Source organism: Geotrypetes seraphini, chromosome 5 (assembly GCF_902459505.1).
Source record: "Geotrypetes seraphini chromosome 5, aGeoSer1.1, whole genome shotgun sequence".
Lineage (NCBI taxonomy): Eukaryota > Metazoa > Chordata > Amphibia > Gymnophiona > Dermophiidae > Geotrypetes > Geotrypetes seraphini.
The window spans coordinates 93,240,600-93,253,958 of NC_047088.1; the positions used below are offsets into that span (position 1 = coordinate 93,240,600).

At 43.4% G+C, this 13,359-nt stretch overlaps 1 protein-coding gene across 2 annotated transcripts in view; it reads right to left on the minus strand.

The window, feature by feature from the left end:
* The window catches only part of LOC117360790 (sel1-repeat-containing protein YbeT-like), a 47,737-nt gene that overhangs the window by 18,265 nt on the left and 16,113 nt on the right, over positions 1–13,359 (minus strand). Inside the window, exon 1 of one of the 2 annotated variants that reach the window (XM_033945149.1) lies at positions 10,149–10,235. The exons of the other annotated variant lie outside the window; for it this stretch is intronic. Coding sequence (XP_033801040.1) covers positions 10,149–10,184 — 36 coding nt within the window. The 5' untranslated portion in view covers positions 10,185–10,235. Of the gene's footprint in view, positions 1–10,148; positions 10,236–13,359 lie in introns of those variants that run through there. 2 annotated transcript variants of the gene reach the window in all.

Below are 13,359 nucleotides of genomic sequence, written 5' to 3' on the forward strand. Positions count from 1 at the left end.
GGAGTGAGATGGAAAATGGGAGAGCTAGAGACAGAGAAGATGGAAAATTGAGAGATAGCTGAACATTTAAAAAGAAGGGTGAGAAAGAAGGCAAGATTTGAGTAGACAGAGGCAGAAAAGAAAAAGTTAAGAAAGCTGAAAGGGAAATATCAATATATTGGAGACAGGCATAAGAAGGAAATGGAACGAGAGAAGAGGAGAAAAAAATGGACAGCAGACACTGGAAAGAGAATTAGTTGAAGATAGAGAAAAACCAGAAAGAGAAACTGGGACCAAGATGATGGAAAAACAAAACATCCAGTCAACAAGGTAGAAAAAATGGTTTTATTTTGAACTTATTAACTGGAATATGTTAGCTTTGGGATATGTGCATCACAATTATTTTTGTATTCAGTTGATTTAGGGGAGGGATGAGCCTAAAATTAGTGGATGGGCACCAAAGTTTCTCCCTGCCTGAGTGCAATTTATAAATACTTAAGCTAGTGGGGATTCCCAAGCCCTGCCAACTGAAGAGATCTTCCTCCAGTCTGGCAACTCAAAATCTCCAAGCTTTGCAGCCAATGACAATATCCTCAAACTGCCCCTGCTTTCATGCATGAATGAAAGCCAAAGGGGAGGCAGGGAGGAGGGAAGGCAGCAGCTCTGCAATATTGCTGCCAGCTGCAGAACTTGGGAAGTTGGAGGAGGAGGTGGCTGTCAGTTGGTGAGGCTTGGGGATCCCTACTAGCTACAACAGGGGAGATGTTCATTATGAGGGAGCCTAAGCTCCAAGTGGGAAGCCCAAATAAGCAGTAATATTTACCCTGATTAAACGATCCTCCACATGCGCTCCTGGCAGCTGATTCAGCATCCCCACTCTGAAGAGGCTCACCGTAGCTGTAATAGAAGTGAATTGGAGAACCAGGAGCGTGCATCCCTGCTCATCAGAGTGGGTATGTGGAAGCCTGTGGCTGCTCCCACTGTCAGCAGTGCACGTGGAGGATCATTCAGTCAGGGTAAGAATTACTGCTTTTTAGTGTACCTAATACTTACCCAGTGTCCCTTTAATGAAGGTTTATTATTAGATACATATATCTTCTATATTAGTGATTGCAAATTTGGGACCTGCTCAACCTTTTTTTTGGCTCATTGGCTATTGTTAATGTTTGTGCGGCCCCAGAAAAAAAATTTTCGGCCAATGTGGCCCAGGGAAGCCAAAAGGTTGGACACCCCTGGTATAGAGGGTTTGGGGATCTCACCATAACCTAAAAGGGACTTCTGGTGAGATGTTTATCTTGATTTTCAGAGAGGCTTTTTATCAGCTGAATTACATGTTTTGGTATTCCCATTTGCACTAGAGTTCTCCATAGTTTATCATAATCCACACAGTCAAAAGGTTTACTATCAATGAAGCAAAAATATACAAGCTTTTGATATTCTTTACTTATCTACAATATCCATCTAACATTAGCAATAATGTCTCTAGTTCCTCAACCTTTTCTGAACTTCAGGTAGTTATTGCACAATGTTTGATTGTAACCTTTGTTGAATTATTTTCAGCAATATTTTACTCATGTGTGGTAGTGCAATCGTCCTATAGTTGTTACAATCTTTTGCATTGCCTTTCTTCAGTATAGTTATAAACAGTGATGTTCTCCAATCAGTTGGCCAAATTTTTTCAATTTCCCCAATATTTCCCACATTACTTTCCTTGTATAAATTTTCTGTATATTCTTTCCATCTCTTTTTAATGCTTTCTGGATCGTTCCATATCATTCCATTGGTGTCTTTAAGCATTCCCAATCAAGATTGGAATGTCTGACTCAATTGCTTAACATCCTGGTAATCTGGTTTTACCATATGCATGCTCCAATTAAATTTTCTGGCATATATCCTTAAAATATTGTTCCTTGTCTTGCTGAACTTGATGTTGAAACACTCACTTAATTTGTGATACTTTTTCCCTTTCATCGGAAAGTTTTGCTTTTCTTCTTTGTTCTGCTACTTAACACATGTAATGAATGCTATAAATTATAGATATTTCAATTTATTTAACTATAGTTAATACTGATAAGTACTGTTATGTCCATCTCCAGCTGTTTCCTACAATATATTGAAGAACAGTGTTTCTTTAAAGCCACATGCAGTGTCCAAATTGATTTCTCATACTTCCTCAACAACTTATACTCAACAACTTGCTCTTATACATCCTCAACAACTCACCTTTTCTATGGTTGCTTTTAAATCTTAACTCCAGTTCTTATGATTTATAGTTATTTTTTAGTTGTAAATATTATAATAAATGAAATTCTCAGTCGACGTTTGAACTTTTAAGATGCTGGTGTTGGTTTTTTTCTCTTTTCCTGTATACTCCTTATTTTTGTGGCTTGCTTTGTTGTGCTGGGTAGGGTGGGGAGTTGGGCGGGTTGTTGTTATCAAAAAACTGTTTGAGCAGGCGAACTGATTTTATGTGCAGACATGGTTTCCTTGTATCATGGATTTCTTTTGTATTGTTGATGCTGTTGTTGTGCTCAATAAAGAAGATTTAAACATAAATGAAATTCTCATTCTTTTTTTTTTTTTGTCTCTGCATTCAGTAATGCTATAGAACTGATAAAGAGAAGTAACAATAATGAAAGATGTCCACAATATAAAGTGCTGTCCAATTCTCAATAGTCTTCTGGAGGATAAGGTCTCCCTCAACTTGTTGAATGGCAGCTCCAGTATCAGGTTAACTTGTGTTATCTACTGTCAAAACAGACTTGTGAAAAATTTTGTAGTGACAAAAATGTATTTTGTGGGGCCAGAAAATAGAAATTCAGGGCTTGCACAGATGCTTCATTAATCTTTGTTTTGCCACCAAACTGGCCCACCAGAGGTTTTCATCTGTGTATTTAACACCTCAGGGCAGATGTAACTTTATTTTATCACAGTTTTATTTTTTCTGCTTCCCGTGGAAGATTATAGATGTTAGGCCATGCCTACTTTATTTGCAGGAAAGAGATTTTGATTTTTGACCCACCAAAGTCCTCTTTTGGACATCCAGATAAATCAGAAGCTATGTTGGGGTTATGATACTATGAACATTCACAATTACTCAGTGGGATTTCCCCCCACATTTTTTTGTATAGCCTTATACCACATATGGTGGCTTCCACACACTTAGCTGATGTGGGTCTTAGGTCTAGTCACTGGGTGCTGTTGTTGAGTGATGATGGGTTTCTGTCTCCCAGAGGCTCTGAATGCCAGCTCTACAGCAACTCCAGCCCACGGAGGGAGCAGCAGAGTCCTGGAAATTATATCTGTGACAGTGTGCAACTCTTGTCCATGAGCCACTGGGCCATCTTCAGAGTGAGATTTTAAATGATTCTGCTTTGGAGCCCTCACTGCACAACTAGTCAAGGTTTAATTAAACTCCTTCCAATATCTACCACCATGTTTTTATTTTTCTCCCAGGCTCATTTATTTAGATGATGTTTTAGTACATCACAAAGAAAATGAAACACTTGGCAATCACAATTCCTTGTCCAAGCTTAAGGTAATATATTTTTACTGGATCAACTTAACAAATTTGTGGCAATGTTCTGAGTTATCCTCTCTTCTTCAAGTCAGTGAAGAAATAATACCATTAAATTGGGTTTAAGTAGCATAAACTCATCTAGGTCCAGCAGACCCTTCCAAATTTAACTCCTGTCCCTCCCTTGCTTCTGATGAAGCCCCTTCAGCTGGTTAAGGCTGACAGTAATAACTGACAGAGGCAGCAAAGGAAACAAGCATTACAGAGCCTTTGAGCCTCTGTGCTCTAAAGACCACATTCGGTCGCACCCTCACAGCAACAGGAAGCATATGTCAGAGGAAGTAGGATGTGGCAGGGCCTTAAACAGCACAGGAGCTCAACAGATATGTGGTGCTAATTTCCTCGTATTTATTATTGCTGCCTCTGCTTCTGCTGCTGGTTTAGGATGGAAAAAGGGAAAGACATTAGAATGAAAATGCTGGACTTAAGGGTGGGAGGGAGGAAGCTAGAGATTTAAAAAAAAAAAAACCACTGGACTTTAGGAGAGATAGAAAACAAGGAAATTGGGAGCATGGAGTAGAGTGGGGTGGGGTTAGGGTTACCAGACGTCCGGATTTCCCTGGACATGTCCTCCTTTTTGAAGACTTGTCCGGAGGGCTTTTCAAAACCTGGCACTTTGTCCAGGTTTTGAAAAACCTCATCTAAATCACATTGGGCAGGAGGAAATCCGCACATGCGCGGATTTCCTCCTGCCTGACGAGAGTGGGCAGTGGGGGCGGGACTAGGGCAAGGTTGGGGGCAGGACTGGGGTGTAACAGGGCGGGGATGGGTGGAACTGGGCAGGCCTGGGGATGAGTCTAGGGGTCCAGATTTTACTATAGTAAAATCTGGCAACCCTAGGTGGGGTAGAGTGGTTTTTTTGCCATTCATATGTTGGCAGTTCCAGTTTGTAAAATTGCTGATTATGCTGGACATTCTCAGCATATGAATGTCCATCTCACTTATTTTTGAGCGGGAAATACTGACATATTTCCTGGTGGAAAATACATGTGAGATAGATGCCCATTTTGGATGTTATGAGCTGGATGTCTCTATTCTGACTTGAACATCCTTTCAAAAATGCCTCTCTAAGTGTATTAAGTTCTGTGTTGGTGGTAGACAAGCAAGATGTGTTACCAGCTTACCTCTGCTTCACATGTGCCTCTAAAACCTCATACAAAGCAGGAAGCAAGAGGAAGTATGTGTAGGACCCTTGCTCCAAAGATAAGTTACTGATATGGGCTTCTAGACCAGAGTACATCAGTTGAATAAATAAATGCAATGGTTTCTAAGCTCTAGAGAAAATATAGTGAATTTACCTGCAGTGAGATGCTATGTTAGACATTTTTTTCCATAAAAATAGAATTGTAGGAAGAATGCTAGCTTAATAGATTTGCATTGAGATAAATATCCCCTTGAGAACTGCACGTTTCATACAGAAACATATGGTAGTTGGTTGAACAATAAAGATGCTAAGGAAACAAACCATAAAATAAATTTAACCCAAATCTTTAAAAGTGGCAGGTTCAAAAGAACTGTAAAATATCAAATCATGGTTAATGTTGCAGTAAAGATATGAAAAAAATAAAACATAAAATAAAAACCAATACTTCAAACACACTCACAAAACATTGAAAAGTAAAACATTAATTTTTTTGACTGGTTATCTTGCAAGAGAGCAAGGGATAGGCACGTGGGATCTCTTAGAGAGAGGAAGAGATAATGGTTACTGCAGATGGGCAGACTGGATGGGTCATTTGGCCTTTATCTGCCATCATGTTTCTAAGAGTTTAAAGTTAGCAAATATATATGAGGGGGTGCTGAAAAGTTCTCAGCCCAACCAACCTACTTTCTAAATTCTGAGCGTTATTTTGCCACAGTAGCTGAAAAGAGTATTATCTTATTTTGTTAAGTGCCAAATTGCAGAAACAAAATTCTATATTTTGACTTTGTTTCAGATCATTGATTGAACCATATCCACGTCACTTTCTTGGTTGGGCTAAGAACTTTTCAGCACTCTCTCGTATACTTCCAAACTTGATTACATTCAAGTCTGTGAACCATCAACTAGGACCGTGTTCGCCCATATTGGGAACCTGCTGCCTCAAGGGGTGTTTTGGTACAGTGTGTAAGCATGTCGTCACTCAAGACTCAAGCAGATTTAGCATCTTTTTCTGTCCCTTAAAAAGACTAGCTAGTACTACTAACAAAGACATTCTACACAGCCTCAGTTCAAACTCCATCTATTTATTTTAGAGAGGTGCCATCTTTGCCTCTGCCTGTGCTGCTCAACTCACTCAATACAATAAAAACATAAGAACATAAGAATTGCCACTGCTGAGTCAGACCAGTGGTCCATCATGCCCTTGTTTATCTGTCTGTTTACTCCCTCAAAGAAGTGCAGCAAGTTTGTCAAACACGATCTGCCTTTGCTAAAACCGTGCTGACTGGTCCTCATCAGCCCGTTTCCGTCAAGGTGATCAATGATGCTGTTCTTTATCAGTGATTCTACCATCTTTCCCGGTACAGAGGTCAGACTCACTGGTCTGTAGTTCCCCGGATCTCCCCTCCAACCTTTCTTGAAGATCGGTGTAACATTCGCTACCTTCCAGTCTTCCGGAATCTTTCCCGATTTGATCGACAGATTGGCTATTAGTTGAAGCAGTTCAGCTATGGTCCCTTTCAGTTCCTTGATGACCCTCGGATGGATGCCATCCGGTCCTGGGGATTTATCGCTCTTAAGCCTATCAATCTGCCTACATACCTCCTCTAGACTGACTGTCAATCCTGTCAGCTTTCCGTCTTCGTTTCCAGCATATAGCCTGATGGGTTCTGGTATGCTGTGTACATCTTCTTCGGTAAATACAGATGCAAAAAATGTGTTCAGTTTGTCAGCGATTGCTTTGTCCTCCTTTATTCCCTGGTCATCCAAAGGTCCCACCACTTCCTTTGCGGGTCGTTTCCCCTTAATATATCGAAAGAACGGCTTGAAGTTCTTCGCCTCCTTGGCTATTTTTTCCTCATAATCTCTTTTGGCCCCTTTTACCGCCTTATGGCACCTGCGTTGATGTTTGTGCTTGTTTCAGTTTTCATCCGTTTTTGACCTTTTCCATTCCTTAAATGAAGTTTTCTTGTCTCTGATCGCTTCCTTCACCTCTACAGTGAGCCACGCCGGTTCTTTATTCTTTTTCCTCTTGGATCCCTTGTTGATACGCGGTATATATATATTTTGCGCCTCGGTGACTGTGTCCTTAAAAAGGGACCAAGCTTGCTCTAGCGTTTTTACAGTGTTTATCCTCTTCTTAATCTTCTTCCCTACCATGAGTCTCATCCCTTCGTAATTCCCTTTTCGTAAGTTCAGTGCCGTGGCTGTCGTTTTGGACCGATGTTTCTCCCCTGCGTCCAGATCAAAGCGGATCATATTGTGATCACTGCTTCCCAGCGTCCCTTCTACTTCTACATCTTGTGCTGGTCCTCGCAGGCCATTTAGAATTAAGTCCAGAATTGCATTTCCTCTAGTATTTTCCTTGACAAGTTGTTCCAGGAAGCAATCGCCTACAGCATCCAAGAACTTGGTCTCTCTAATGCAGCCGGAGATGGCTAGGGTCCAGTCTATTCCCGGATAGTTGAAGTCACCCATGATAACTGTGTTGCCTCCCTTGCAGTTGCGTTTAATCTCGTCTGTTATTTCTCCATCAATTTCTTTGGACTGCTGTAGGGGTCAGTAGTAGATGCCGATCTTCGTTTCCAGGCCATTTGTTCCTGGAATTTTGACCCATAGAGACTCTAACTTATCCGTCAATTGTGGCGTGTTCTCTCCAGCAGATTCAATTTCCTCTTTGACGTATATGGCAACGCCCCCACCTTTTTGAGCCACTCTGTCTCTGCGGTATAGTTTGTATCCCGGTAGCACAGTGTCCCAGACGTTTTCCTCAGTCCATCATGTTTCCGTGATGCCTATGATGTCAACGTTATTTTTTTGTGCTATGGCTTCTAATTCACCCATCTTATTTGTAAGGCTCCTTGCATTTGTGTACATACACTTAAGTTTGCAGCTTTTTCCTTTCTTGCATTTCCTTCCCTCTTGTTTCCTTTTCGATCTCTCTTGCCTGTAATCTGGTAAGTTTTTCCCTCTATCTTCTTGCACGGTATCCTCTGGGTATACCGGTTCCCGAACCATCGACTCTCTCTCTCTCTGTCGACTGTCGGCTTTCCCCTTCTTCCTAGTTTAAAAACTTGTCCACTTCTCTCTTGATGTTGCTTGCAAGTAGCCTCGTTCCGTCTCTGCTGAGGTGGAGTCCATCCTTCCTGTAGAGCTTGCTCTTCCCCCAGAACATTGTCCAATTGCGCAAGAAGTGGAATCCTTCTTCCTCACACCAGTGCCACATCCACGCGTTGACTGCTTGCAGCTCCATCTGCCTCTTCTCATCTGCCCTGGGTACCGGCAGGATCTCGGAGAATGCTATCCTCTGCGTTCTGGTCTTCATCTTCCTTCCTAGCATCCGGAATTGGTCCTTCAATACTTCCCTGTTGTAGTTCCTATTGCTCACATTGTTCGTCCCCACATGGATCACCACCGTCGTATCTTCTTCTTCCACACTGTTGAACATCCTGTCGAAGCGGCTCACTATGTCTTCTACCTTGGCTCCCGGTAGGCAGGTCACCAGCCGATCAAGTCTTCCTCCCGCTATGTGTCTGTCAACTTGATGATGGAGTCGCCCATGACGATTGCTGTCCTCTCTATCTTCTCCTGATTCTCCAGCCTCAGGTCCGTGTCCCTGGTGTATGTCCATCTCTCCTGCCGCAGGTCCGTATCCTTCGTTCTTGCTACTGTATCACCCATTTCTTCCTGGTGGTTGTCTGTCGGGTGGTCCACACTCTCTATAGGTGTCTTTTGGCAGTTCCACTGTTGCTGGTGATTTTCCACAGCATCCCTGTATGCCTCCTCTATGAACTTCTCCAGCTCTCCGACTTCTTCCTCGATGGTGTCTTCTGTCTTGTTCTCTGCTTCCTCTGTCTGGATGTTCTCTGCATCTCTGTCTCCCTCCTCCCCTGCTTGAAGTGCCTCCAGTTCCAATATTCTGACCTCCAGGAGTCTGACTTGTCTCTTCAGGCCCAGAGGGGAGGTAGTCATACATATGACAGACGATGCAGAAAACTGGATTAGCTCAACATCTTGCTTCCGTCTGCTGCTTCCATTGCTGTCTGCTTGCCGGTCTGCTGCGGATGCCTTCTGGGTCTGCTGTGGTTGCGCCTGCTCTTATCTGCTTTTTTCCCCCTTTTGTTCTCTCTGCCTCTGCCTCTCTCTGTAGCTGCTTTTCTCCTGCTCAGATCAACCCTGCTCTGTTGGCCCCTCCCCTTTTAAGGCGGAGCTTCGGTGGTGGACATCGGTTGGGGTGGAGCTAACTCTCACCGATTCCCCTCTTGGTCTCCTGCCTCTGCTTCTCTCTCCTGCTGTTTTATCTGCTTTTTCCCCTTTGGCTTCTCTCTCCCTCTGCCTCTCTATGTAGCTGCTTTTCTCCTGCTCAGATCAGCTCTGCTCCGTTGGCCCCTCCCCTTTTTAAGGCGGAGCTTCGGTGGTGGACGTCAGGGGGTGGGTGGAGCCAACTCTCACGATTCCCCTCTTGGTCTCCTGCCTCTGCTTCTCTCTCCTGCTGTTTTATCTGCTTTTTCCCCTTTGGCTTCTCTCTCCCTCTGCCTCCCTTTGTAGCTGCTTTTCTCCTGCTCTCTCCTGCTCAGATCAATGAGAAAGTCTGATGTCCCTCCCCCCTCCAAGGACTTATCTCCATACCACACTTGCTAGACCTAAGCCTATCTACTTCAAATATATGAAATGGGACACAAATCATATGCATTTCTTATAAGAAAAATGTCAACCTGATTTCTCTTTGCCTTCCTAATTCATTCCCCACTTTTTGAAAGGCTGAAAAGTCAGATGTCCTCCAAGGATCTGCCTCCATATAAAGGCGCACCTAAGTCTAACCATTCCAAATTTATAAGGGGGGGGGGGGGGGAGGGTGGAACATTAAAAACAGAACATAGAACACACATTCCACCCACTTATAACTTTGGAATGCTTAGATTTAGCTGCACAAACATTTTCTACATTCAGGCTGTTCTCTTCAGCCTTGGTTCAAAACAGACACTACTTTCTCTATTGCCTATGATTGCACATTCAATTTTATTCTTACACTTACTGTATATCCCACTTTATTACCTAGAATAGAAATACAAATCAGTTTACATTAAAATATAATGCATCATAAACACACAAATACATTAAATCTAGGACAAAAACTAAAATATTGTGAGACTGCTGGTACATTGTTGTCCTATGGGACTTGCATATAAAAATGATGCAATATTTGTGGGCTTGAACATTGGATGGGCTTTGACAATATGTGGTTCTAACTGTAAAACACTCACCACCAATTTCCTTTTTTTTAGTCACACCTGCCCCTCTTAGCTTTCCCTCTTCTAGCTCAGGGCATACTGAACTCAGGCTGAATCACAGGTAGTATAGTCCTAGTGTGATTCAGCCTGAGTTCAGTATGGCCTGAGCTAGAAGAGGCATATATATACTATCCTGTCCGATATCTGCATCCATACTCACCTCCCATGCACTCCATCCTGATACAGCCAGATCCATCTTTGGGGCTAGGTTCAGCCCTCGGGGCTCAACCTGATTCCTGCTCCTCCGTCTTCTCATTGCCCTAGCTCTGAAACTCAGCTACTGGCTTGCACCAAATCTGTTCATTTTCTAACTGCCCCACCCCCACCTCACTGTCTCATCTCTATTATTTTCTCCAGCTTTAGAAAAAGAAAGAATTTCTTATCTCTGTCAGGCAGCTGTGCGAAACAGTCACATAACTCTTAATTGTGCTAATGTGGGCAGAGACGTCAACCCCTTCTAGAGGAAATGGTTTGTGACTGTTCTATAGTTTAAAACTAGTCCATACATCAGACAGGCTTGCTTACGCACACAGGCAAAATGGGTGCTATATGAGGGTTTCTGTTGAGTGGACTGCATGAGACCATTCCATTACTGCAAGACCATGTCTTTCATTCATCCATATTTAAAGCATGTGATATAATGAAAACAGATCTTGAAGTGTCCTTCCCCTCTCTTTTATGCTTAAAACAGCAGGGTTTTCATACTCATTTCACTTGAACGCATGTACTGTTTGTGTAATTTCTGTACAAGAGCACCATTAGAATCTATTCGTGTATTATTACAATATACTGTATAGAAAAGTGCCTTAGAAATACATCATCATATCTATTCATCTATATGTGACATATCACAGGTGGAACTACAGTAGATATGATCTTGTGTTTTGTTGGACTTGGGACCATCCTGTCCCCATTTCCATCTAGAGCTGGGGTGGGCAAACTTTTTGACTCGTGGGTCACAATGGGTTCTTAAATTTGACAGAGGGACCGGACCAAGAGCGGTGTGTGTGTGTTCAAAGAAAATGAAAGGGGAAAAAAAAGGTGGAGGAGAGGGGGTTCTTCTAAATCCCAGTCACAACCACAGCACCTAGCAGGCATAACCCAACCCAGAATTTCCCCCCTCCCCCCCCCCCAAAAAAAAAAAAAAAAAATCGCACTCCAACCAGACAGCCACTCGGCCAGATTTCCCGCATGATTGGGGCCTCCTGAGAGAACACAACCACTACCCTCCTAGAAATTCCCATTCGGAAACAAGGTGAATCTCTATTATTATTTTTAAAAAATTATTATTTGATTGCAGGCTGGCAATTGGAAAGGTGTTTAGCTTTGTTTTCTTCCAAACACACTGCAAGGATTTCGCCGGGGCTCCTGCAGAGCCGACGAGCAGCAAGGTTTGTGGAGGTGCAAGTCCAGTTGAGGCTGAGGAGGGGGCGCCAGGCGACTGGCCGCTGACAGAGCGAGTTTAGGGTCCCTCCCAGTAGGCAGCGCTGTGATTAGAAAGCGGTGGCTGAGGAGGAATCCTCTCTCCAGCGCCCCCCTTTAATTAAAAAAAAAAAAGGCAGAAAGAAAGAGGAGGCGCAGGCACCGTTGTTTTTTCTGCAAGAAGAGCCTGGAGCAAGCTCGCACAGCCAGGAGCTTCTCCACATGGATGTTAGCCACCACCGCAAAGAGCTCCTTGAGCGGGTGGCTGCGCGTGTTCTGTTTCAATGTGCACTGGAAATGGCGAAGGCATGGAGGCTGTTTGTTCTCGCTCGCACTGGACCCGAAGCGTGTGCGAACTTTCCACCTTGCAGACAGAGCAAATTTGTTGGGACGGATTAAAAATCGAAACGGGCTGGATATGGCCCGTGGGCCTTAGTTTGCCCATGTCTGATCTAGAGTCTCCTAGCTATGGGTGTGGCAATCCAATAAATACACATATGACAGAACTGCAAGACAGGTACACTGTTAGCAGTAGATGGATTAAATAAAGCTACCAGAAACAGTTAGAAACTGAAGCAGATTTAATTTAAAATGTTTATTTATGCCTTCAAGGCCATAAAGTTGATTCAAAGCAGAATACAACAGTATTAGAGTTACATAATGTACTTCAATAATACCAAAAACACATTTATAATGTTTATGCTATTTGCTATAATTTAATGAAAAAAATACAAGCAAAAAAATATTTAAATATTGAACATTTTTCATCCATTATCCCCCACTTAAAACCTCCATAACCCCTTTTCCAATAACTTGTCATAATCTACCACTCACTAGGGGGGGTGCTCTCAGAAAACTTTCATTTTGGGTACCATGATTTCCTTTGCAATGTCCATGAACTTTCAATTCATTTTATTTTTCATTATGTCATCATGGAAGCAATATTATTAAGAGTGTGTGTTCTTTCAGAAACAGCACCCACTCTTTTGAAATAGTATGTATTATAAAAAAAAGTGTGGAATATTCAGAGGTGCTTGCTATTTTCAAAATATACTCTCTTTCCTGTTATTGCACACACGCACAAACTATCTGGAAGTGTACACAGTCTACTGTGAATAGTGTCCACTGTTGACAGCACACAAAAACCCCCATGGAATTTCATGTTTTTCAGATCATTTTCATTTGTCAATAACATAACACAGGATATATAGTTGATACTTCCTACCATCCAGTGGCGTACCAAGGGGGGGGGGGGGGAATCCGCCCCAGGTGCACGCTCCAAGGGGGTGCACAGCCGGCTGGATCTGGAACCTCCCGTGCTGCTTCAAACCACACTTCAGCGCGGCTGCCCTACTTAGAGCAGAGTCAGCAGCCGTGCTGAAGTGAAGAAGGTCCCGCGATGACTGGGAAGAGGTCAGTGACGTGGGGGGGACCGGCAGCCGCAGTCATCGCAGGATCTTGCCGCAACTAACTGCGTCTGCCAGCCCAGCCCCCTCTGACGTCACTTACCTCTTCCATCGGAGCAGAAAGTCATCGCGGGATCTTTGGGACGGAGAAAGGAGGTCAGGGTGGCATAAAAGGGTGTGGAGGGTGACAAAGGGGGGGTCAGGGTGCTATGGAAACATGGTAAAGGGTGACAAAGGGGGGGTCAGGGTGCTATGGAAACATGGTGAAGGGTGACAAAAGGGAGTCAGGGTGCTATGGAAACATGGTAAAGGGTGACAAAGGGGGGGTCAGGGTGCTATGGAAACATGGTGAAGGGTGACAAAAGTGGGTCAGGGTGCTATGGAAACATGGTAAAGGGTGACAAAGGGGGGTCAGGGTGCTATGGAAACATGGTGAAGGGTGACAAAAGGGGGTCAGGGTGCTATGGAAACATGGTGAAGGGTGACAAAGGGGGGTCAGGGTGATATGGAATCATGCTGAAGGGTGACAAAGGGGGTCAGGGT